This window comes from Myotis yumanensis, unplaced genomic scaffold (genome assembly GCF_028538775.1).
Source record: "Myotis yumanensis isolate MYYU_CA2020_CCGP unplaced genomic scaffold, mMyoYum1.0.hap1 SCAF_1, whole genome shotgun sequence".
Taxonomy (NCBI): domain Eukaryota; kingdom Metazoa; phylum Chordata; class Mammalia; order Chiroptera; family Vespertilionidae; genus Myotis; species Myotis yumanensis.
This window is the reverse complement of record NW_027223752.1, coordinates 17,775,680-17,802,302: the sequence shown is the minus strand read 5'-3', so window position 1 is coordinate 17,802,302 and position 26,623 is coordinate 17,775,680. Positions and strand designations below refer to the sequence as shown.

At 49.4% G+C, this 26,623-nt stretch overlaps 2 protein-coding genes across 4 annotated transcripts in view; both read left to right on the top strand.

Moving 5' to 3' along the window:
- Window positions 1-8,729, top strand: part of TDP1 (tyrosyl-DNA phosphodiesterase 1) — a 54,248-nt gene extending 45,519 nt beyond the window's left edge. For 2 of the 3 annotated variants that reach the window (XM_070403446.1, XM_070403452.1), the window contains exons 15-16: window positions 7-115; window positions 8,413-8,729. In XM_070403446.1, coding sequence (XP_070259547.1) covers window positions 7-115; window positions 8,413-8,486 — 183 coding nt within the window. In that variant the 3' untranslated portion in view covers window positions 8,487-8,729. Of the gene's footprint in view, window positions 1-6; window positions 116-8,412 lie in introns of those variants that run through there. The other variant, XM_070403456.1, reaches the window with a different exon arrangement.
- A 2,765-nt stretch (window positions 8,730-11,494) lies between these two features.
- KCNK13 (potassium two pore domain channel subfamily K member 13) overlaps window positions 11,495-26,623 on the top strand; it is a 71,997-nt gene continuing 56,868 nt past the window's right edge. The window contains exon 1 of the mRNA XM_070403443.1: window positions 11,495-11,834. Within this exon, the coding sequence (XP_070259544.1) occupies window positions 11,495-11,834 (340 nt within the window). The remainder of the gene's footprint in view (window positions 11,835-26,623) is intronic.

Sequence of the window (26,623 nt, the reverse complement as noted above, 5' to 3'; positions counted from 1 at the left end):
CTGCAGGGCCTGGACAGCTTCAGGGTGAAGCCTAAATTCTTCTCGGGCAGCCAGGAGACAGCAGCGTCCTTCCCTGTGCCGTACGACCTGCCTCCGGAACTGTATGGAAGCAAAGGTGAGACACGGGCGAAGGGGACCTGGGTGTGGGGACCAGCAGAAACAGTGTCGGGAGGAGCTGGGACTCTCCGAGAGGCTGGCTCGTGGAACCCCTGGAAGCATGGGGTGTGGAGGCCCCGCTGCTGCCTGACGGGGACAACTGGAGCCTCGTTCCCTGCACTCTCATCGTTACTGGGGACCACAAAGCTCTACATCTGTTGATATTTACTCTACCAGCTACTAAGACTAAGAAACTTGAAAATATGTGTATTAGTTGTTTTAAAGTAGTAGCAAACCCATTATGATATCTACATATTTTTTACTATTTCCCAAAAACAGTGGGTGAGAAAGGTGACATTGTTTACGATGTTTGCAAATCTCTTTTCTACCCGGGTCCATGGAAGGCAGCTGGATTCCCACAGCTGCTCCGGTGTATGCCACACATCACACACATCACAGAGCCTCTGGACACTGGGGAGGCAGGAGGGGCAAGTGATGGCTTAATGTGATGATGAAATACTAGTCCACCCCCCAGGCCACACTGAAAACTGCTGCCCTAGACTCTGACTTTCTCAAGGGCAGTGGCCATGTGTTTCTCACAGTGAAACATCAGTGGGAGGCTGGCAGGCTGGCACAGGGGGCACCACCTCTGACCCAGCCGCACAGGCTGCAGTTACGCTTGCCTCTGCCACTGAACGTCTATCTCTGAGGTGAGTTCACACAGGAGAAGGCATATGATCAGGTGCGGGGAGGAACAAACTTGCCTCTACCCTGAAGGTTCTTCCGGCTGCTCTCACAGTGAAATGGGCATGAGACAGATTAGGAGGGTAACAGCCTAAGGCTGGTGCAGGGCACTCTTCAAACCTGCCAGCCAGCATCCCTGGACTGAGCTGAGAATGCCTCCTCCTCTGGCTGTGGCTGCGCCTGGCCTGTCCTTTCTCCCTTTCTCTGTACTTCCTGCTCCTTTAATTTGTTTGTTTTGACCTGAGTGCTCCTGAATAAGCATATTAGAGAGGGGGCTGGCTGCGGCTGGCTGCCAATTGCCTTCGGTTGAGGTCTGGCCTTGTACTCCCCACCGCAGCCCTTGGCTGGACTTCTACCTCCTCCCTTTAATCCAGATTTCCAAAGGACTTTGAAAGCAAGAATGAAAGAGGTAGAGGAGCCTTAAAAGTATCCTGAGGTCCCTCACATTCCCAATAGAAAAAGCATCCCAAGAATGGAAAGGTTGCGCGAGGCATTGTCTTAGAGCAGTGGTCGGCAAACCGTGGCTCGCAAGACACATGCGGCTCTTTGGCCCCTTGCGTGTGGCTCTTCCATAAAATACCACTTGCGGGCGCGCACGTACAGCGAAGTGGACTTAAAACTTTAAGTAAAGTTTATTAAGTTAATTTTAGGGAATGTTGTGGAGTGAAAGAAGATCTAGTGTCAAGGATTGAGAAAGGTATGTTGAGATGGCTTGGACATATAGAGAGGATGAACGAAAGGAGATAGACGAAACAAGTATACAAGACGAGTGTGGATGGGAGAGTTGGAAGGGGTCGACCTCAGCAAACGTACCTCCATCAGATTGAGGACGTTTTTAGCAAAGGCCAGCTTAGGAGTACCCTAATTAAGTTAACAACAATGTACCTACCTATATAGTTTAAGTTTAAAAAACTTGGCTCTCAAAAGAAATTTCAATCGTTGTACTGTTGATACTTGGCTCTGTTGACTAATGAGTTTGCCGACCACTGTCTTAGAGTAATGAGACATCCTCCATCTGGACAGCATTCCCAGCAAGGAGGTTGCTTCCCATTGTTCTGCTGAGTTTTCTCCTTTCTATGCATTTCCTTTGAAAGTTACATACACGAGACTGGAACATTGTATTGTTCCTCACTGCTATTTTACCTTCCACCCTGCTTTACTGGCATGTAGAGTAATGCCAGGGATGCAGATACCACCACATCACATATAGTCAACGTTCAAGGGAGTCAGGTGCCCATTATAAAAACGCATTTTAGTCCTCACGGTGTTTTCAGTGGTTAGAGCATCGGCCTGCACACTGAAGGGTCACAGGTTCCATTCCTGGTCACGGGCACATACCTGGGTCACAACGTGCACTCCATGCCCCTGGACGGGGTGCTCAGGGTGCGTGCAGGAGGCAACTAGTCAATCTCTCTCTTTCTCTCTCTCTCTCATCAATGTTTTTCTCTCCCGCTACTTCCCTTCCACTCTCTCTGAAACAATGGAAAAAATATCCTCCGGTGAGGATTAACCAAAATAAAATAGAATAAATAAATAAAAAGGCATTTTACTAAGACTTGGAAAAGTGAGTGGCTAAGAACATTTCAAAAGCACTTCATTTGAAAAAGTGATTTTTGAACCACTAACACATAATATGATCGAGTTGAATCAGAAGACTGTACAAAAAGTCTTAGCAATGACATACATAGCTCTGAACAAATTACAGTTCATTACAAGAGACCACCAAACCAAGAAACTGACCAAGTAAAGGAAAGCAAAAATGCAGACTGGGCTACAGGTGTACCTTGCTTCATGCAGTGCCTGCTGCTTTCTCCTTCCCTCCTGCTGTCCGGGCACTTGGAATATGTCAGTGAGTGAGACAGACACCAGTCCTTGCCCTCGCCAAGTTTACGATTTTCTGTTAACTTGTACTTAACCAAACTCATTTTGCTAATAGGCGTTGTCTTCTTCTTTTTTTTTTTTCTTTTTTTTTTTTTTTTTAAATACATTTTATTGATTTTTTACAGAGAGGAAGGGAGAGAGATAGAGAGTTAGAAACATCGATGAGAGAGAAACATCGATCAGCTGCCTCCTGCACATCTCCTACTGGGGATGTGCCCGCAACCCAGGTACATGCCCTTGACCGGAATCGAACCTGGGACCTTTCAGTCCGCAGGCCGACGCTCTATCCACTGAGCCAAACCGGTTTCGGCTAGGCGTTGTCTTCTTAAAAGAAAACTTACCAAGCAAAATCACCAACATTGAAAAGTTTAACCTAAATTGTTCCTGTATGTCCCCCTTGCTGGGTGACCCTTTATTTCACTTTATCATCAGGCTTAGGGTCACCCAGCAAGGGGGACTTACAGGAACAATTTAAGTTAAACTTTTCAATGTGTGATCTCTCCTCAGCACCCTACCAAAGGCATATCCGCTTTGTACTCCCTTTTTACCTTTTATCCTTTTTATTATCTGATATATTACTGAGAACGACGGGGTAAGGTTAAGTAAGGCCTGTCTTCGTGGATTTAAAGAATAAGTAGTTATGTCAAGTTTAAGAAGTAAGCAAGCATACAGGGCTTGGAAGGTTTCAGTTATGTTTTATTTACTGTGTGGTCCCTTGCTTTTTAAAAATGCACATGGTATCTGTATGGTATTCTTTTCTTTCAAATTTTTACATAATTTCAGATTTACAGAAAGTTCCAAGAAAAAGTAGAAATAATTCCTACACAGTCGTCACAGGTTCCCCAGTGTCAGTATTTATCACATTTGCATCATTCCTCCCCCCTTTCCCTCCTGTTAACTTTTTTTCTGAGCCATGTGAGAGGAAGTTGCAAGCATGATGTTCCTTTTTCTCTAAATACTTCAATATATATTTCCTAAACTTAGACATTCTCTTACATAACCACAGTACTAGGGAGTGGACATTTTCTCCTTGTCCCTCTTAGTTCTTCTGGCTGGCCGAATAATTAAAATGACATGAGACAGTTTAACAGGAGAAGGCAATGAAATTTAATTCCATGTGTACATAAGGGGCTCCATGGAAGTAGAGGCCAAGGGCAGGCAAGCCAGCCAGGTGAGGCCTCTATTCTGTCTGGAGTCAGGAGAAGGGGGGTTGTGGTTTGGGACTTCAGAGGGGAAAACTGGCAGTTCACATGGAGATAAAGCAAATGTTTGGGCTTTCTTTAACAAGGAGACTGATCAGTGCCCTTGCTGAATCCCTCCCCATCTGTCACACTACATTAAACTGTAGGGTCTGTGATGCTATCTCCCTTTCTGGGGCAGGTCCTCTGTCTAAATTCTTTCAGGCAGTTGGAGGGCAAGTCAGAGATTTTCCCTAAATCTTTTGTTTCTTAAAAATAACCAACTTAAAATCAATATCCCAAAAGGCATATTTTGAAGTGGCAAAAACTTTGCTCCCCTCAGTTTAATTTTAAATAAGTTCTTGCATTTAAATTTCAGTCTAGACCTATTAGAATTATTGCTAAGTAGTAGAGTCCAGATTCATAAAGTATTTTTATGAAGGGAATAGAAGTTTGAGCGGTTAAAATCATTGTTGATATGTTTCATTTTAATTTTTAACAACCTGTTTTGGGAAGATCTTTGGAAATAAGGCTTTTTTTTTTTTTTTTTTTTTTGAGGCAGCCAAAAAAGTTTTTTAGATATGCTTTTGGTCATCTCCTTTAAGAAGATCTATTTTTGTTTCATTGCACAAACAGAAGGCTGAAATTAAACTTTCAGCTTAGCTTTTAAAATGACTTTGTAATCAGAAAGTTTAAGGAAATTTAGACTTACCAAAGTAAAAAAGAGTCATTTATCAGATGATCTTGAAGTAAGTAAGTTCTTGGTAAGGCCAAAGTGAGAGGCAACAAGTGTTTGAGATACAGAAGAATAGCTGTTCTGGAAGCACTGATTCAGGCGGAAATCCAAAAAGTGTTCCCAGTAGGAGGTGACAAGTTTTTATGAGACAGGAAAGGGGAACAAGTACATCAGTGGAAGGAAGGAATTTCTGTGGAGTTCCTGTGGGTGTTAATAAGCTAAAGAAGGAATTTCCACAGGTGCAAGTAAGCTAACATAGTGATGCTAATTCTTTGTTGTTTTTCCATTGATTTTTAGAGACAGTGGGAGGAAGGGAGGGGGAGAGAGAGAAACATCTATGTGAGAGAGACACATGGCCTCCTGCCTTCCCCATGCACCCAACCAGGGGCCTGGGATCAACCCACGTACGTGCCCTTGACTGGGACTCGAACCTGTGACCCCTCAGTGCGCAGGCAAGTGCTCCAGCCACTGAGCTACATGGTGCGCAGAGCGTGATGCTAATTCTAAAGAATGTCTTTAATTTTCAGTCTTCTAGTCGTAATGTCTGCTTTATTGTTAGTTTTGCAAATGATGGTTTGGAGTATGAGGCTGCTTTAGCCCAGCCCAAGGTTATTTTGCGCAGTTTTCAAGTTCCCCTGCAAAGAAGATAGTGGGAGATGTGCAGGTGAGTGTTCCAGCCTGGGGGTGTAACTGGGAGAGAGAGTCATGTCCTTCACCCCAAGAGCCGTTTTTTCGAGGATTAGAGGAGAGAGCTTATCGTCCAGCCAAATAGAGCAGGATCTCGTACTTGGGTTTGTCTGGTTGTTAAGAACCTATTAGGACTTACACAGCATGTAGGATAATGACAGTCCTCACCCACTATGAGTTTAGGATGGTGGTAATTATAATGGTAATTATAATAGCAGCTAGTAATCTTTAAGTGCTTATGATGTGCCAGGAACTGCTGTTGAGCCCTTGGCATGAATTAATTCATTGAGTGCTCACTACACTATGATACAGCTACTACTGATGAGGAACCCTAACCCTAACCCCACAAACTCCAGTTAACCCAGTCAAGGCCTCCTGGGCAGTCTGGTTCCTGCGTCCTTGCCCCCTTTGCCTGTACACTGTAGCACCTCCCCATGGAGGGCGAAGTTGGAGAGTTACAAAGAGGTGGAAGGTGCAGGCAGTCCCTGACGACAGGCGAGATGGGATAGGAATTCACACAGAGAAAGCCCCATAGCCATCCCCTCACCCAGCCTCCTGTGGGCCTCAGTGTGGGCCGCCTCATGTCTCGCCTACACTGGGTAGCTTGTCACCTCCCTGGCTCTGGCCTCCTCCCGCTGGGCCATCTACACCCCCGCCATGCACACCTGATTTTGCCATCCTGGTTTTAAATCCTCCCATCGTATCCAGAAAAAGGACAGCTTCCCATCCCTTTTAGCCTGGGATCCCAGTCAAGATCACCTTTTTTTTTAATCCTTACCTGAGGATATTTTTCCCATTGATTTTTAGAGAGAGGGCAAGACAGAAACATCGATGTAAGAGAAGCGCATAGATTGGTTGCCTCCTGCACGAGCCCTGACCAGGGCCTGGGTCAGGGAGGAGCCTGCAGCCGAGGTATATGCCGTTAACTGGAACTGAACCCAGGACCCTTTGGTCCACAGGCCGACACAATCTACTGAGCCACACCAGCTAGAGCAAGATCACCTTTTGAACTTGATAAAATGCATGTCACCAGGACCCAGCCTGGTGGGGTGGGAGGCCTTGAAACAAGCTTTCTAGGGGTGATTCTCACATCAGCTGGGTTAGGGAACTACCCGTGCAGACACAGTGAAGTGCAGAATTCCAGCACCATGGATGCCTGCTGGTTCCTCTGCCCATCTGACTGGAAACTGGGTGAGCCTCAGCTTTGTGTAGCAGAGTGCTTGCTATCTACCCGGCACTCGGCACATATCTCAGATTCACACATGACTGTATCACGAGGCAAGTTCTCGATGAGATAGTGAGGCGGATGGCTGATTAATGCTGATTTCCAGTAGTGATGGGTAAAAAGACAGAATCACCACCCTCTTTTCACCTTTCCTGGTGGCCTTTTCTGTGGCTTTCCCCCAAAGTAGTGACAGCCTGTAGGTGCAGATAGTTGCTCACTTACAAAGCAGAGCGTCGGGATTTCACTGACAGGGCCACTGGTTGTTGGCTAATTTCAGGGGAGGAGGAAATGCAGTGGTGGTCCTGACCCTCCTGGCTCCTAGCAGGTGTTGGCTCACAAAGCCTGCATTGGTGAGGAATCTCTAATACCTGCTCAGGTAGCAAGAATCGGGTGTTCTCGGCCTTGAGGGTGCAGCAGACCTGGTGGCAGCCAACAGCGTTTGCAGGGAAAGACTGGTAATACAGAGAAGTCCAGCTGCAGAAGACGGGGCTCTGAGGGAAGAGGGCGGGGCTTTGGTGAGGCCAGGGAGTGGTCGGGAGTCTGGCTCCAGCCTTGCCAGACCCTCATCTTTTGTGAAACCAGCATGTGACACAGGCCCGAGGTCATGGCTCTCTCACAAGCTTGGTAATTAGCAAAAAGTGTGTGGTTTCATGCTTTCAAACCATCTCAAGGCCAGGGCAAGAGAACAGGGATCTGATAACTTGTTGCCATCTCTGGCATTTTTTTCCTGCTTTTTTAAAAAAAATAATGTTTTAATTGATTTTAGAGAGAGGAAGGGGGAGGGAGAAAGAGAGACTGATTTGTTGTTCCACTTATTCGTGCATTCATTGGTTGATTCCTGTATGTGCCCTGAACGGGGATCAAACCCACAACCTTGGTGTATCAGGACGATGCTCTAACCAACTGACTACCCACGAGGGCTTCCTGCTGTTTTACTGCTCGCTCTGCGATTACTCAACACAGTGCGGCTGGGAGGAGAGAGCAGCAGGTACCACTGTTTGCCAGGCGGCCTGAGCTACTATCTGCCTCTCGGAGAAGAGGGGAGGGCGGTTGGCAGGGCAGAGCAGGTTTCAGGGCCCGTCCGTCTCCGCAGACCTGCTCAGCGGCCAGTTCACTATCAGCACACCAAGTTGTTCTCTCAGACTCACCAGGACAGTCACGTCGGGCCTTATTTTTAGTCCTCACATTGTGTTTATTCCCTATCCAGATCCTTGTGGTTCCTGGAAATGGTTTGACTCTAGCAGTAGTGCTATGTGCACACAGCGAGTGTTCAGATTTTTTCCATTTCTGAAACATCAGTTCCCAGGGAGGAAGAAAAGTTCATGTCTATTGAGCATCTATAACACTCACAGGTGCTCTGTCATTCACGCTTCACGACCGTCTGCCGAGGTTGCTGAAGTTATCAGTTCCCATTTCACAGGTGAGGCACCCGAGGCCAAATTCCAGATGCTTCCAGGCGTGCAAAGGAGGGTGAAGCGGGACTTGAACAGGTGTTAGGTTCTCTCTCTGCTGGACACTGCCTTGCACAGGACACGGATTTGTCTCATTTAACCTCCTGACAGCCCAAAGACGGAGGTACTGATAGGGAAACTGAGGCTTGGAGAGGTGAAGCGACTTGTCGGTGTAAGTGGCAACCAGAATGCACCTGGCTTCCTGCTTCTGTGTTCACTGGCCCAAGTCTTAACCCGAACCTTTACTAAAATCCATTCTCTGAAATGGGCTATGGCCGGGGGTTGGTTCAAAAAAGGTTCTTTGCAATTCGGACACTGCAGCACGTGAGTGGTTTTATCCAAGCTGGTGAGTGGATTCTCGGTAATCCTAGTCAAATAAGTATTACACAAATGTGATGTGTTTTTCTCCCCCAGATCGGCCGTGGATTTGGAACATTCCTTATATCAAAGCCCCAGACACACACGGGAACATGTGGGTCCCGTCCTGAGGGGTGAAGCTCTGTGAACCTTGAGTGTAAGACGTGGAGCCCCAAACACTGGAGTCCTTGTTGGTACTGGGTGTTCGCGTCCCTCAAAGTGTCTCTGCACCCCTGGGAACTCGGCGGAGGTCACTCGTGGAACATGGATGTTGGTCATAGTTGTAGTCATTGTTAACACTTCTCACTAAAAAAAAAAGTTCTATTTTCTTAATTCCCTTTTCTATGCTGTACTCTGGAATGAGAGCTATTAAACTTCACAGTGTGAAAAGAACATGTAGATGAGAAGTTCTCCTGGTAGTAACTGGAACCTCGCGATGCTGTCGGCCTTCTGAATCGAGGGTTCACTGTGTGTGCTGGGCGCTCTTGGGAAAGGTGCTTTCCCACCCAGCCCCCTCTCCGCCGCAGGGGTGTCTTGGGGTTGTGGGCCAGGGGCTGCAGATTCCAGGCCTGTCACTGAGGCTGGTGGGCTGTCCGTCCTCCCAGCACCAGGCCAGCCCCTCACTGACTGCAACGGGTTCACTGGCTGGGGCCACCTGCCGTCTCCTCACCCGTTCCCCAGGCTGCGTGGGTGTCTCTTCATCCATCCCCACAGATTTCTAGCAAAGACGCCTCACACGTCATACGAAAGCACACAAGTGTTTTATTTACTTGGAAGAAATCCCAAAAGGTGACCCAGTTGGGCACCTTCAAATCACAGGTGAGGAAACAGGCCCAGAAAGGTTCAGGATGTCCTCCTGGTCTCACGCTGGCTCCCAGTCTCACAGCTGGCTGGGTCAGAATTCCTCTAATGATTCACTTAAGATTTTCACTTTATGTAAAAATTTTTTTAATCTGTAAATAAATATTGAACTCACCATATGCAGGGAGAAGTATTGGGAGAGAGGAGGAATGTACTGATGTCTACAACACTTACTTTGAATGCATTTAAACCAGATGGGTTGATGGATGGAAAGAGGCATGGGTAGATATGCCCTGAAGTATGTACTAGTATAGTAAATGTTCGTGGTGGAATCCAGGTGGTGAATATATGGGTGTTCACTGTAAGTTTCTTACAACTTTGTTTGAAATTTTCATAATAAAATGGGGGTGGGGTAGTTGCAGGACTCACCCATGGTGTATACACATGACCCCATAGCCACTATCCCCCTAACGCCGTTGCCCCCAATAGGCTACATAAAAGAGGGGCATTCTGGAGCTGAGAGTAACACTCAAGCATCCAGGCTTCTGATGGCAGAGAATCCAGAGCTGTGGTGTGTGTGTGTGTGTGTGTGTGTGTGTGTGTGTTTTCTCTCTGCTCCTGGGGAGTGTAGGTGGGTGGGTGGGCTTTGAGCCTGAAACAACTCTTTTGGTAGGTGGAGAAATCTTGCTTCGCTTGAAGATGCCCACGTATCTATTCCTTTACTAGTACGTATCCACTTTCACTCCCACATTTCAGGGGCTGGTAGATGGGGGCGAGCTGTCTGAAAGGGATGGAGCTCCCTCTTCTGGCCTGAGAAGGGCCCACACAGCCCGACCAGCGCTGGACCCGCCTCTTCAGCACCCACTTTGTGTATCTGCGCGGCACCCGGGGTGGGAGAACCGAAGCCCCCAGAGGTCCCGCCGAAAGCGGGGCATCCGCGGGCGGAGACCTGCGCTGGGGGCGGCCGGGCGCATCGGAGAGGCGGCGGACGGGGTGGAGTCGCTGGCGCCGGCAGCCGCGCAGCTACACCTGTTGCAGCGTCCGCCAAGCCCGGCCGAGCGCAGGGCGCACCGCCGCTCCTGCGCCGCTCTGCAGGGCAGGGCCGCAGCGAGGAGGGGACCTGGGGACAGTCCCGACAGAGCCGAGCGAGGGGCTCTCCTCGGGAGGTGAGACTGGAGCGGGCCGCAGCGCCAGCGCCCTCTGAAAGGCAGGGTCTCGGGGAGGACCCCCGCCCCAGGCGGTTAGCTAAGGTCGTGCCGCTGGTCTGCACGGGGTGAGGAAGAGCCCTTGCGCGCGGGGCTCTGCGGGCCCAAAATCTCTGGAGCGCACCCAAGCCCGGGTAGAGGAGATGGCCCTCTCCGGGGTCACGGTCTCCGGGCCACGGGCCCCCCCAGCCCTCGGTCCTTAGCAGCCTCTCGGGGTCCGGGGCTGTCTCGCGGCGCACGCTTGACTCCCGCGGAACCAACACGTGGGGGCGGGAGACGCCCGCGCGCAGGGCTCAGAGGCCAAGGGCGCCCTGGTTCCGGGCCAGGCGGGGGAGGCACCCGGGGAGATTCCCCGAACTTCCTTCGCTCCCTCACTCCTACCTCCCTTTCTGGTCTCCTCCACCAGCCGCTCGGCCCGCCGGATGCCGCACAGCTTGGGGGCCGGGCGGGAGGTCGCAACGGCACAGTCCTGTCTGTGCGCCCGCCCGGAACTGCTCCAGCCTCCCGGTCCCGGCAGCCGGGCCGGTGACCCGATGGGGCTGGGGGGCTGAGCGACGCCACGACTGGGACGCAGCCCCTCGCATCTACCTGCAAAGCCAGCCGACTGCGTCCCCGCGTCCTAGCCGTCGGCTGGAGGAACGATGGTCACAAAGACCGAGGCCGCGGGGCTCCGCTCACCCGCCTGCCTCTCCAGCGCCCCCGACCTCCGCCCCGGGGAAAACGCAACTCGGCGGGAGTTCGCCCTGAGGACGCGCCACGCCCCCTCCCCAATCTGAGCCTCTGGTGGCGGCGCCGGGGCGGGAACAGCACCGCATCCGCGTGCCAAGCAGAAGCGGACTCTGCGTCCTCTCACTGGGACCTTCGGCGTTGAGGAGAATCCACCGGCGGCGAAAAGCGGATTTGAAACCAGGAGTCTGGGCGGACGTGGGGAGCTGGCTCCGCAGGAGCGGTCGCGGCGGCGGCCCCGGGAGCCGCGGGGCCGGGGGAAGCGCCCAGCGGACATGGGTGAGCCGGCCGTCGGGCGGCGGGGAGCGAGCTGAGCGCCCGCCCGAGCCCGACCTCCCGGGAGATCTGGGCGGGAGTCCGCCCGCGATCACGGCCTCCCGGCGCGGGGTCACCCCGGGGGCCCGGCCATGGCCTGCCGGGGCTGCGGCTGCGGCTGCGGCCCGGGCCACCTGAACGAGGACAACGCGCGCTTCCTGCTGCTCGCCGCGCTCATCGTGCTCTACCTGCTGGGCGGCGCGGCCGTCTTCTCGGCCCTGGAGCTGGCGCACGAGCGCCAGGCCAAGCAGCGCTGGGAGGAGCGCCTGGCCAACTTCAGCCGCCGCCACAACCTGAGCCGCGACGAGCTGCGCGGCTTCCTCCGCCACTACGAGGAGGCCACCGAGGCCGGCATCCGCGTGGACCACACCCGCCCGCGCTGGGACTTCACCGGCGCCTTCTACTTCGTGGGCACCGTGGTGTCCACTATCGGTACGTGAGCCGCGCGGGAGGGCGGAGGCGCGGGAGGACTCGCTGGCATCGTTCCTGGCGGGGCGTTTGGAAGGGGGGGACCAGCGCTTCTCCACCTCCGGTTCAGCCGCAGCGCTGCCGCCGCACAGGTGTGAGCTGTTACCTGACCCACAGGTGCTATCGCTTCCCGGCTTCTCTAAATGTGGTCCAGCTGCATTCGCATCACCTAGGAGCCTGTTATCAGTGCAGAGTCTCGGCCCTCCCAGAGTCAGAATCCGCAATTCACAAAGGACCCAGGGCACTCGAACGATCCTTAAATTGGAGACGCTCTGCTCTGGGAGATGCTCAGTCTAGTTAAGAAGACATTGCTCGAGCTCGTGGAACTTTAGGGAGAAAGCTTACAAATTGAGGCTGAGACCTATAAACGTTTATTGAGTTAGTGCCACTCACAAGGCGGGGACATTTAAAAAGTCTGTCCTGGCCCTGGCCAGTTTGGCTCAGTGGGTAGAGCGTCGGCCCGCAAGCCGAAGGGTCCCGGGTTCGATTCCGGTCAAGGGCATGTACCTTGGTTACAGGTTCCCCGGCCTTGGTCCCGTTGCGTGCAGGAGGCAACCAGTCGATGTGTCTCTCTCTCACATCGATGTTTCTTTCTCTCCCTCTCCCTTCCACTATCTCTAAAAACCAATGAAAAAATATCCTCGGGTGAGGATTAACAAAAAATAAAAAGGGAGTCCATCCTTGACTTCAAGTTTACAGAGAAAATCAGATTGAATACCAGATGGAACGTTAGGAAACATGCTAATGAGAATGGAAACTGTTTCCTACCCTGAAAAATTGGGGGAGAAGTGACCTTTGGGCTAACTCCGTGGTGTTAGGTGCGGTTTGGGTTTTGCATCCTCAAGGAGGAAAGAACTGCAATCAAGGACCCCATGGTCTATAGCAGCGGCCGCCAACCTTTCATGCTTCACAGACCACCAGTGGTCCGGGGACCACCTGTTGGCCACCGCTGGTCTATAGAACAGGCTACGAAGGCCTCCCGGCTAACGGGATGGAGGCGTCTCTTTACTGTTAGACTAAGGAGCTAGAACTTATCTAGAGGGAGTTGGGAGCCACTGAAAGTTTTTGAGCAAGAGTGTGGCATGGCTCCAGTCAGTTATGCCTTTCTTCCCCGCAGAAGGAACAAGTTGGGTGTCTGCACCACATTTCTAAAGATAATTCATCCTTGAAACATAATCGAGTGATAAGGGGGTTGGGGAAGATGCTGTGGAAATTTTGAAGAAAGAAAAGAGCTGGAGCAGAGGAGGGGGCTTTGAAAGGCTACACTGAAAGGGAGTGGCTCCCATGCCAGGCACTGGGAATAGCAACGAGGCTCGAGGCTCACGGCGACATCACGGGGGACAGGCGCTCTGCAGCTATGGCCCTGGTGCCAGCAAGAGAGCTTGTCAGCGAGGCGGGTGACAAGGCGACTTCCCTGAAGCTCCCACACATGGCTGCCTTAGGTAGACATTCTGCCAGGAGGAGGAGCACAAGTATCATAGAGATCAGCCTCAAGCCTGATTGGTCAGGAGAGAGGTCCCAAGGTCAGTCTAGAAGCCCAGGGCTTCAGTGAGTGAGTAGGAGGCAAGGCGGAGAGGACAGAGCGATTAGGGACGGGCTGCACAGGCTGCATCTGAAGTGCTTTGTCCTAAACTGCCTGGCTCATAGCCCTACCCTACCCCCACATCCCATCCCAGGTGGCCCTGCCCATCAGCAGACCAGGAAGATACCACAATAACTGGGGGTCTGGCAAGAAAAACTGTCAGCATTCTCCATGATGACCAGAACACGGGCCCTGAGGCGGTAGAGGAGGAGTAAGACCCTTCCAGGTTCTTTCCCCACCCCACGTTCCTCTCAGAATTCTCTTAGCAGAATTCCCCAAGTCCCTCATTGTGTCACCTCCCGCATCTCAGAAGACAGCCCCAGGATTTTTATGTAGGGAGGACTCCGGGAGCAAACTGCTTGGTGAGTGTGGCTGTGGAATTCCCCTTGAATCTGCTGTGTTGACATAGCAAGTACTGGGTTTTTATTTCGCTTGAATAGTTATGTGGTGTCTTTTAACGGGAGACCATCCACCCCCATACACACATACACACCACACGCCCCCCACGCCCTCTGGTACTCCCCTTGGACAGGGAGCTAGGAAGGAGCAGAGTGTGTTGATAGGCTGGTGAACAGCAATGCCTTAGGAACTGAGAATGTCTTAGATGGCTGGGCGTGTAAGAGGCTCAGTTATAATAATGGAGCCTCGTGGAATAGAAGGGAACTGGACAGGGGGTCCAGAGTCGGAGCTGTTGGTCCTGCCTCTGCAGCTTGAGCAGGTGTTGGGAGCCCCATCCTCCTCCTCCGAGCTGTCTGCCAGTGCTCACCGTGTAGCTGTGCAGTAAATATCAGTCCTGTCTCCTGCCCACCCCTCCCCCTAAGCTGGTCCCTTATGTAGGGTTCTTGTGAGGGGCAGTGAGCTCATATAATGAATGTTCTTTAAAAAGTACAAAGCACTATATACGTATGGGCTTATTTTTATATTTCCAACCTTTCCTTTTAAACTGTCTCATGAATTGCTGCTGCAATAACACACTTGCTACCCTTTGTTGGGGTACATATTAGGCACATACTGTGATTATTGTGTGAATATGGGATGCAGCTAATTCCTGCATTACAATCACACGTAACTTCAACCAACACAACTCCACAAGGTAGGTACGATTATTTCCATTTTATAGATAAGGAAACTAAAGCTTCTTGTTCTTTGTAAAATAAAGTATAAAGAAAAGAAAGTTACACCATCTGTAACCGCTGTTAACATTTTGATGCATTCCTTTGTGTTCTTTTTGCCCTATGCATACACGTATGTGCATATGTAGTTTTTAAAATTGGGATCATATTCTGTGAACCATTTATCTTGTATTTTAATCATAACATTACATGATGGCGTTTGCCTTTTAAAAATCAGCTCCACTGTCCTTTATTCTGCATAGATTTTGAGATAACACAACAAGAAAGCCTACATTAAAATAATCATAAAACGTAAAGAAAACCTCAGAATCAGGGAAAAGAAGAACAGAAACATGGAAAGCAAGCAGGTCCTGGAAGTTGCTAGGAAGAGCTTTGTCTTAGTTTAGGTTCCCTCAGAAGCAGAGCCCAAAGCCAAGAATTTGAGTTCAAGCAGTTGCTTGGCAGGTGCAAGGGATCCAGGCAGGTGGAGGAGAACATAAGTCAACATAGGGATGTATTAGGCAGGGACCACAGTGAGCAGCTGGTACAGGCAGCCTCAGAGGCATTATGGGTTCGGTTCCAGACCACCGTAATCAAGGAGGTATTGCAGTAAAGTGAGTTGTAACCTTTTCTGCTGGCAGAGGGTCTTGCCTTCCATTTGTAAAAAATGAAGCACAATAAAGTGGCTGCACTTAATCCCATGTGGAAGCTGGAAAACAGTGTAAAACCCATGACCCAGAAAGATCCCAGGCGGCACGGGATTTGGGGGGGGGGGGGCGGGGGGGCGTTTATGCACCCACACCTGTCAGTAATTGGGTAAAAGGTGCTTGGAGGGCAGGGAAGCACAAGCCTATGATTCCCAGGTGCTTCTGGCCTGATTTTGCATGGACAGCCCAAGGGTAGCCCAGAGACTGGCCATTGGAAGTCAGGCCGATGTGACTAGAAATGATAAAGGGTGTCTCCAAGGGGTGTGGGCATGGGACCCACAATGACTATTCAAGCCTCAGATTGGGCTGCAAGCTCCATACCTGAGTCATGACCCACCCTGGAATTCTTATTTTCAGAGAAAAGGTTCCCTCGAGGGGTTTATGTAGAAACCATTGCATAGGACAGTGGGCGATGTCCACAAACAGCATTTTCCTGCAAAGTGCAGTTGAGGATTTCATGTAACTGTTGTCTGGTTGAGACCTTTGATTTAAAAGTCAGAGAAGAGTGAAAAAACAGTTTGGCAGTTTCTCCAAAGGTTAAACATAGAATTACCATATGACTCAACTATTCCATTCCTGGGGGACGTATTTGAAAGAATTGAAAGCAGAGACTCAAACAGATATTTGTATAGCTATGTCCAGTGCAGCGTTATTTACAACTAGAGGCCTGGTGCACAAAATTCATGCACTTGGGCGGGGGGCATCCCTCAGCCCGGCCTGTGCCCTCTTGCAGTCTGGGAGCCCTTGAGGGATGTCCGACTGATGGCTTAAGCAGGGAGCGGGCTTAAGCCATCAGTTGAATATCCTTTGTGCTGCCAAGGAGGTGGGAGAGGCTCCCGCCACCGCCACTGCACTCAGCAGCCATGAGCCCGACTTCTGGCTGAGCAGCGCTCCCCCTATGGGGGTGCACTGACCACCAGGGGGCAACTCCTGTGTTGAGTGTCTGCCCTCTGGTGGTCAGTGCACGTCATAGTGACCGGTCGTTCCGCTGTCGGGCCGAAACCAGCTCTCCAACATCCTCCAAGGGGTCCTGGATTGTGAGAGGGCACAGGCCAGGCCGAGGGACCCCACCAGTGCACGCTCAGGGCCGGGGAGGGACGCAGGCGGTTGGCCAGCTGGGGAGGGATCGTGGGAGGGCTCCAGGGCATGTCTGGCCTGTCTCACTCAGTCCCAATTGGCCAGACCCCAGCAGCAAGCTAACCTACTAGTCAGAGCGTCTGCTCCCGGTGGTCAGTGCATGTCATAGTGACTGGTCAACTGGTCAACTCTCTGCCCCCTGGTAGTCAGTGCACGTCATAGCGAGTGGTTGAGCGGCCTTCACATTTCATTAGCATACTATGCTTTGATTGTTGAGTGGACAACTGGACACTTAGCATATTAGGCTTTTATTACATAGGATAGCCAAAAGGTGGAAACGACCCAAGTGTTTATCAACAAGTGAATAGATTAACAAAATGCAGTACATACATACAATGGAATATTATTCAACTATAAAAAGGTATGAAATGTGATGTATGCTACAACATGGATGATAAACCTTGAAAACATACTTAGTGAAATAAGCCAGATACAGGACAAATCCTATATAATAAAAGGCTAATATGCAAATTGACCGCTCAACACAGGAGCAGCCCCCCCTGGTGTCAGTGTGCTCCCACAGGGGAGCGCTGCTCAGCCAGAAGCCAGGCTCATCGCTGGCGAGCACAGCGGTGGTGGCAGGAGCCTCTCCCGCCTCGGTGGCAGTCGGACATCCCCCGAGGGCTCCCGGACTGCAAGAGGGCACAGGGCTGGCTAAGGGACTTCCTACCCGCCCCCCCCGCCCCCGAGTGCACGAATTTCATGCACTGGGCCTCTAGTATTACATAATGCCACTTGCATGAGGTACCTGACAAATAGGCAAATTCCATAGGGACAGAAAATAGAATAGAGGGTAATGGGTACGGCATTTTTGTTGAGGATGATAAAATAAGTTTTGAGTGTACATCGTGCTGATGGTTATACAACAGTGTGAATGTATTTAATGTTGTTGAATTGTACACTTAGGAATGATTAGAATGATAAATATTGGGTATACGTTACCACGATTTAAACAATTGGAGCAGAATATTAAGACTCACTCAGGGATGCTGATTTTGAAAGAGACTGGTGGTCAGACTTGAAGCAAGAATGAATTTGCGATACATACAACTCAGGAGTAGATTAACACTGTAGCTGGTAAATAATCCTTCAGTCAATAACTTTTGTTTCAAATATGCTTTGGGGAGGGGTTTGCTTCCGTGTGTTGCCTGTGCATTTATAAATCAGCTTCTGTCCCAAAAGGATGTGAGGTCTATGGCATACAATATGGTCATGGCAGGCTTAGGCTTTAGGTTGCCCCTTAACACAACAAGAGTTTATTCATACACACAGGCCCTCTGTGGGCGCCTGACTCCCAGGGCAGCCATCTCCCGTGTGGCCCAGGTTGCTTCTATTTTGTTGCTTCCATTGTATGCATGCACTGCATTTTGTTAATCTATTCACTTGGTGATAAACACTTGAGTTGTTTCCACCTTTTGACTCTCCTATATAATAAGAGCTGAGGAGTGGAGGACCAGCAATTAATTGGCCACCACCTGGAAGAGACACAAGTCACAACAACAGACATTTCATTGGCCAAATCAAGTCACATGGCCACACCCAAGTTCAAGGACACACCTCCTATCAGTGGATATTGGCGAACAGCACCGACACCTACCCCACATAGATGAGTACCGTGCACTAGAAAGGGTACAGTAATGGAGTTAAGACACTGGGGAGATGAGAAACATAGCAGAACAGGACCCCTAAGCCACAAATTGTTAACACACAGAGGTAGAGGTCAGAAGGACCTGCGTAATCGCCAAAAGTGAGCCCAGCATTTGGCTCCGAGTTTTCCAGTTGTCAAAATATTAAGAGGCACAAACAACTACTACCCCCTTATCCAGGCTGGCTGCTTGGAAGAGACCCAACTTCTTCAGACTTGGATAAAAATCTCTCCTACAGATTGTCACGGAGGAGAGTAGATAATGCGGGGAGTCCTCGCCTCCACAGCATCTGGGCCGTAAACACGAGAGAGAACCGTGTGTCCCCGAAACCGTAATGCAGGTGCAAATCAGTAAAACCCCTCTGCCAAGGTCCAGAGCCACCAGGGCAAGCATACAGCTCCCAGTGGCATGGCCCTGCAAGGACGTTTAAAATTTTCCACCAGCGGTTCCCAGGCTGTGGTGTCCATAAGAACTCACCTGAGGGAAGTGTGACTGGGGCCCCTTGCACAGCTCCGAGTAGAGTACATCTGCATTTGAAGAAATTTCCCCAGATGGCTCTGGCTTAGGCAGCACAGAGAGCACACGTGAGGCACACATGATGGGAGTTGGCGAGGGCTGAACATGGAGACCACCCCTGAGGATCCCGCTATCTGTGAATCAGCGGAACCAGCATCACCTGGGACCTTGTTGGAAATGCAGAGTCTCAGGGCAGCACCAGACAAACTTAATGCAGCTGCTCTTTTTAAAAAAATATATTTTATTGATTTTTTACAGAGAGGAAGGGAGAGGGTTAGAGAGCCAGAAACATCAATGAGCGAGAAACATCGATCAGCTGCCTCCTGCACACCTCCTACTGGGGATGTGCCTGCAACCAAGGTACATGTCCTTGACCAGAATTGAACCTGGGACCCTTCAGTCTGCAGGCCGATGCTCTATTCACTGAGCCAAACCGGTCAGGGCACATCTGCTCTTTAATAAAACACCCAGGCGAGGTGAGTGGCAGGCACACTAAGGTTTGCTGTTTTGTGATGTTGCTGCCTGGGACAAGACCCCTCCCCTGTGCCTTAGAGCAGGGCCACACCAGTGGCCAGGCTGGAGTGGAAGGGAGGGGGAATGTGCTCATCAGTTGCCTCTGTGGACCTCGCCACCAGCTGGCAGGTTCCTAGGTGAGGAGCGAGTTAAACAGCATCCTGCCCTGGCTGGTTGCTCAATGGTTAGAGCATCTGCCCGTGCACCAAAGGGTCTCGGGTTCAGTTCCCAGTCAAGGGCATGTACCTGAGTTGCAGATTTGATTCAGGAGGCAAGCAATTGATGTGTCTGTCTCACATCAATGTTTCACTCTCTCTCCCTCCCTCTCTCCTTCTCCATCTCTTCCTTTCACTTTCTCCACTTCCTCCCTCCCTTCCACTGTCTCTAAAAAAAATCAATGGAAAAAATATCCTTGGGTGAGGATTAACAAAACAAAACAAAATGAAGAGCAGCTCTATTCAGTCGCAGGGATGCACTGGGCTGAGCCGAGAAGGTGACCCTGGCTTGTGTGAATCTGAGGAGCCCAGACGCAGAGATCCCGAGCCCCACCTCACTGATGGACCAGTCAAGGTAGATGACCAGATTTCCCACAGAAGTTTTATTCATTTTAATTAAACAGAGAGAATGGTACTGGTGCCCCTCGTTAGCCCCAGGTGTGGCCGTGATTGGCACTTGGTAGCAGCATTCTGTGTGGTTCCGCGGGGTTTGGGAGCCGGGCGGGCAGGTGTGTGTCATGGCCTGGTCAATGTGCAGACCTTCATGGTGCCGAACAGAATATTGTTTCCAGATTCTGTTTGTTCCTGCATGGAAATAAGGCTGAGGAAAGAGCCTTTGAAATCAAATTATATCACATTCAAACAGTAAAATATTGGAAAACACCATTTTACAGTATAAAGCTATAGACTGACATCAAAGATAACAAACAGGCATTGAGAAAGAATAAGACATCCCACTAATACATTAACAGATGTCACACGTTATTGGATGTCATACTTGTGTCAATGTTTAAATCACACGTCGAATAGGCACTTTACATTTTGCAAAGCATTTGCCCACACACCTTGTGCAGTAGGCAGAGAAGTTATTAATTCCATCTTGGGGATAAGGAAACAGGTACGGAGAGCATAAATATCTTACTTAGGACTACACGTCTACAAAATGACAAAATCAGGAGTAGAAACAGGTTTGGTTTTGTTTACCCCCTGGTGATAAAAGAAGTTCATACTCATTGTAGAAGACTGGGAATACATGGGAACAGAAGAAAAAAAAGGCAGAAATTCCTCATAATTCCACCAACCAGTGAGAACCCCTGCTAACGGTTTGGTGAACCTAAAGTACTGAAGATTTACTGGATTTAAGATGAGTCATTATTTTAAATACCATTAAGAAAGAAAAGAATGCTGTCAATTACGTTCTGACATGAGCAATTATGAGGCCATCCTGATTTAAGAGATACTTTAATGCTAGGAAAAGGCGCATCTTGATATCAGGGAAATAGATCATATCTTGTATGTTTTCCATATATCCATTATACATGAGCATATTGTTCTAATTAGGTAAAAGTGAATCTCATGGTAGAATTTCTTTTATTTATGCTCAAATTGATTCATTTTAAATGTTTATTTAAAATACTTCTAGTTCACCCTAGCCAATGTGGCTCAGTTGGTTGAGCATCGTCCTGTGTACCGAGAGGTGGCTGGTTGATTTCCCCATCAGGGCACATGCCTGGATTACAGTCCTGATTCCCAGTAGGGGGCATGCAAGAGGCAGCTGATCAGTGGTTCCCTCATAGATGTTTCTCTTTCTCCCTCTTCCTTTCTCTCTCTCTAAAGTCAATAAAAATATATTTTTAAAAAATACTTACAGTTCATATTCTAATCCTTTTCTCTTGGGAGCAAGGGGGAGGGTCATGTTAATCATTGTATACGGGTGCTTTTAGATTTTGAGGATTTTAGGCCTTTATCATGCTTTTTATCCGTTATTGCTTTCTGTTCCATGTTTATGTTGACACTAGGGGCCCAGTGCAGGAATTCGTGCACCTTGAAAGGAACTGTGGGCCATGAGGCTGCGGTGGGCACAGGAGCGGGTCTTGGCCCACCCTCCACGCTCCTGCTGGCTCCTCCTGCTGTGGTCCCCGCTCCTGTCTGCAGGCAGCCCCGCTCCCGCCACCACCACTCCCATGCACTGACTGCGCCAGCCCCACTCTCACCTGCTGATGGCGAGGAGCAATTGGGGCCAGCACCAGCAGTGGGTGTGAGCAGAGCCAGCACTGTCAGCGGGTAAGAGCAGCGGCTGCTGCCCTGATCGTCCCTCAGGAGCAGGGGGAGGTGGAGAAGCTCTGAGGGTCGATCAGGGCCAGCAGACACCACTCGTACCCGCTAATGGTGCTGAGCGATCGGGACTGGCACTGGGCACCAGCAGTGGGTGCTGAGCGATCGGGACTGGCACTGGGCACCAGCAGCGGCGGCTCTGGCGCTGGCTGCGGGTGCTAGCGGGAGCAAAGAATTTTCGGTAACCACCAGAGGCTCACCCCAATGACAGCGACCGGTGCCCCCGCTCACCTGCTCCATCATCTCACCACGGCCAGTGCTTGCCATGTTCTGCACATGCCCCCTGGTGGCCAGTGCATGTCATAGCGACCGGTTGTTCGATTGTTCTGGTTGTTCCGCCGTTCAGTCTATTTGCATGTGAGCCTTTTATTATATAGGATGTTTTAAGTTTCTGTGCAGTTTCATATTTCAGATTTTTCCTGTTGTGGTTTCTTTCATTGCCTTTGTGCCCAGGCAGTATTTCCCCATCTAGATCTTATAAGAATGCTAGTTTTTGTTCAGTGCACTTTCAGTCGTAGTAGCAGTTTTTAAAGCTTTCACATACCGTTTGATGCAAACAATGATGGGTGCTTTTAAGATTAGAGCTAAGGAGCAGTGAATGCTTGGTCCAGGAGAGAGGGGGCAGCAAGAGTGGGGGTAGCAATTTGCATTCACTCAGGTGGGGTGAGAGGGCCGGCTGTCCTGGATCCACCTTCTAACATTTCATGGGGAGGCTCAGATTGTCCATTCTGTGAGCCCCTGGATTTGTTCAGTGACTTGTTTCCTACTCGGAAAAGTTCAGTATCTGCAAATGAGAGGTCAGCTGCAGGACAGAGCTCACTCTCCACTGCCCAGCATTCTGGCACACACACATTTCATCTCAGCTGCTGCCTTAAAAATTCTTGTGTATATCACAAAACATGGTGATTTCCTTTTCTTTATCCTAAACTCCATCCTGTTCTCTCTCCCCGTCCATACCTTTCTCTATGAAGGAGAGATGGGTTTGGCATGAGTGTAACCCAGATCTTATGCTCCGTGGGGTCCTGTCTAAGGGTAGTGTTCTGTTCCAAGAAGCACAGTCCATTAGCCCAATATAATGAAAAAGTAAATTCAGTTTTTGCTTGCATATCTCCAAAGAGTCTTAGAGGTGCCAATTTATAACACAAAGGGAAGTTCCCTCTCTCTCTCCTCTCTCCCCTCTCCTAGTCTCTCGGATCTCAAAGGAGTTCTGGAGCCTTTTATCCCTAATCCTTCCCCGACCCTCTCAGCCCTCAGTCTTTCTGTCCCCTGTCCCCACCCTGCCCTGCGCCCCCCATCCATCTCTCTCTGTTCTCTCCAGCTTCTGCTAGCTTTCCATCTCCATCTCAAAGGATCGCCCTGGGAGTTGACCCAGCAAGTAACAACCTTTCCCCTGAGGAGGAAGGGGGAGAAGATTGGGATCCCCGGTGCGTTACTTACTTTGTGCTGCATGGGGACGCCCTCGGCCTGTGGAGGACTTTACTGTGTTCAGACCCAGAAGTGCCGTCCTGCCGAGGATGCAGGATGGGAGACGTCCCCATCATTGCTCTGCTCCCCCTCCTCCTTCCGCTTCCTTCAGAGCAGTCTGTCCAGACTGTCAGACATGACCCCACTTTTCTGAAATGCTGCTCCTTTAACACACCCACCGCCATCTTCCTTTGGCCGAAGAGCCACCTGTAGAGGCCTAATTACGCGTTCAGATTTTATTGTTGCCATTCTCTCATCAACCCCTGCCATCTCTTCTATAGATCACCCTGCGTGGAAGGGAAGCCCTGTGGCCAGCGAACCCAGGGGTCAGACCATGATGAACGTGGGTGTGACTTGGGGTGTGTGGGGTGTTCGGGGGCAGCGAGGCCATTCAGACTTTAATTGTAAAGCAGCATTGCCGGGCCATGCAGGTCTGATGACAGCTGGACTAGCGCCCGGGTGTCCCAGGTAGAGCTGTGATCACCTGTGAGCTCCAGGCCTCCCCCTTCAGAGGGAGGAGGACAGGTGCTCTGCTCATTTCTTGATCATGGCAGCACCTGGGTTTTTCCAGTTCGCTTAGTTACCTGTTTGTGCAGGACTCCCGGCCACCGAGAAGGAGCCGAGCCCATGAGCCGCTTCATTGTGTACCCACTCGTTTCTAAAAGGAGCCACGGCAGTTGTCTCTGAACTCTTCTCATTCTGTGCCTTCACGTAGGCGTTGCAGTCCATAGTGTACGCATTCTGGTGTCTTCTTCCCTTTTACATTATTCCCTCTACACTTCCTCGAGAATTCCATGTATTTGTGTTAATGTGGAAGAGCTTAACTAGACTCAGCTAGTTGGATTTGAGGGTTACCTGCGATTTTGTCTACTCTTGTGTGTTATCAGGTTTGTGAAACGTACGGAGTGCTTCCCAGGGGTTAAACACAGCACACGCCTTTACGTATGTTTCATGCTAACCACACTCGTATTCCCGGGTCACAGACCAGGAGTCTGAGGCCCAGAGAGCTTCTGTGCTGGTCCGAAGTTACCCAGCGGGTAGAGTGTGGGGCCTTCCTTCAAAGCTTACACTTTGCATCACCCCCTCCTTTGCCAATTCTCCCTTCGGGGTCCTTGTTGAGGAAGAGTGGTCAGCTACAGGGCCGTGACCTCTTTTTTTCCGTGCGGTGGTCCTTAGGAGGCTCGGTACACTATAAGAAGACAGATGGTCTGCAGAATCTCAGCATTTCTGTGATATTGTAATGTCTGATTCCTTCCTCCCAGGAGTCCATGGGCATAGAGACTTATATCACCACCTGTTACAGTACTTCACCGTCCCCTCAATGCTGCTGCCTTCCTCCCATCACCATGACAACTAAGGTGCCTCCCCCAGGACTTTCGTCTCCAATTTGGACTTTTGATCCCAGAGGTCATGCCCTGACTCTACCTGTGAGCTCTGGCATGTCGGCACCAAGGTTGTCTGTCCTGGGTTCTTCCCTCGTGCTAAGCAATCGATGATGATCACAAAGGCAATGGTCTCACAGCCCACCCAGGGCTGTGGTTTTCAAACTGTGCTCCAAAGAGCCACTGAGGTTCTCCGTAGAATCTTAAGGGCTGTCTCAAGGGCCACGGGGACCCCTCAAATTCTTATCTCTGTTTTATATTCAGGGTGTCCCAAAATATGTATACACACTTTAAAGATGGTAGCTCAATATTGAAAATGAAATGTATTTTATTAAACACTGCCTTTATAATTATTCAAAATGTGTGAATATATTTATTTTTGGGGCACCTTATGTTTATTTACATATGTCCAAAATATTTATCCTGTTCTGTTACCTTTTCATTGACTATTAATTTTTTAGTATATAAAATAGATTTTTATAGCGCTATATACACTCATTTTGACAGGCAATTTTTTTAACGGTTTTTCATAAATTCAGATACTGTCCATATTTGAGATAAATATTCTTATACATTCTTTGTTTAGCTCTAACTCATCTCAATTTTTGTTCAAAAGACTGCTTAAATGGTTTTGTTTGATTGGCTGTAACATTATGCTTTGATTTATTTCTAAAATGATCACATAATGACTTGAGAATGTGCATTTCCCAGAATTCTCCTTCCTGTTTGAGTGTTTCTTTGTGTCCTTGTGTCTATATATATTCCAGCTGGGTCTTCTCTTATATTACAGAATTTTGGAACAAAAGGGAACATAATCTCCAAACATACTCCAAAGCTATTGAACACACCCAAAATAACATTTCAGTTGTGTGTCTCGGGACATATAAATTCAGTGTGATTGATTTCATCACTTGTATGACTTATTAATACCTTGTTCATCTCTTGATGCTTTATATGTTAACATCTATTTTTAAACTTAGATTTGATGAAATTCCTGCAATATACTAGAAGATATTTGCTAACTTTAGATTGTCTTTCTAGTTGTGATTTTTAATAATTTTTTTTAGTAAACCAGTTAATACATTTTTATATTATTTTTAATCAGTTTTGGACTTTTCTCTTTGTAGGGGACTTTGGCACATATGTTGGGTCTCATTTGCATTATCCTTTTTGTTCTATACTTCCCTTCTTTTCCTGTTCTCTTCAATTCTGTACCTTCTATTACAATGGACTAGGCATCCTTTTTGTCATTTTAAGTGTGATCACAATGAAATTTATCAAAATGTCCCTGCAGATTTAAAAAACTCCTTTTGCCATTATTTTTCATGTTTATGAATAAAACTAAGACTGCTTTCTCTGGATGATACGGAGTCTTGAGACCTTGGGTTCAGCCCCCAATTCTCTCCACCCCCTTGTCTCCCCCCTTGTTGTATCTTGTTCTCTGGAAACACTTTCTGAAATTACCTTTTTTCATCTTAGAACCTGCCTCACATCTGATAACCGAGAGCACATCACCTCCTGCACCGTTTTCTCCTCAGTGATCTTAGTCGTTTCCTTTCCGTCACTTCCTCTTTGTTTCAGTCCCTTCTTCTCCTGCCTCCGGACCTTTAGGCTGTGGTCAGTAATTTACTTAACACCATCGCGTTGGTTTTCTCAAGCCTTGCTTCTGCTTTTAAACAGAAAGAAACGGCAAGATAACCTTCTAGAAATCACTTTCCTGTGTGTCTGAAATAGCACCCCCTGTGACAGTGAGTGGAGGGGGGGGTGTGGGGTTGGGGAGAAAGGAAGCAACAGCTTTGTCACCTGCTTCCTCTGTGCTTGGTGCTGCACACATATCCCCGATTCTGCACCCACTCTTATTAGCACCTCAGTCTTGAGGTGGAATGATTCCTTTCTGTTGCCTATACTGCTCCTTCCTTGTCTCAGTAACTAGAAAGGAAAGTGACAACTAGATCAACTGCGGGTTGCATTGGGCGGTTGTAGCAGGAAACCCGTGTCTTGGGCACACAGCAGGAAGCGGAGAGACCTGCAGGCCGGGCCACAGCGGCCCAGTGCCTTCTAGTCTGTCTGCCCTGGCAGGCTCACATGGTGGCTCTCTCCCTTGTGCTCACAAAACAGCTCCTCCAGTTCCAGACATTGTGACGGCCACCAAGACAGGAAGAAAGAGGGAAGAGGAAAGGCAATGTGTGAGCCAGCTGAGATGGTCTCTCAAAAAGAACTTTCTTGGAAGCCTCAATTTTTGTGTGTTTTTCACGACCAGAACCATGTCAGAATACCCCCTGCATGGGAGCTCATCGCTGTCATGAACACAATGCAGGTTCCTGTATTGAGCAGGACGGAAGGACAGTGTTGCGTGGCAACAAC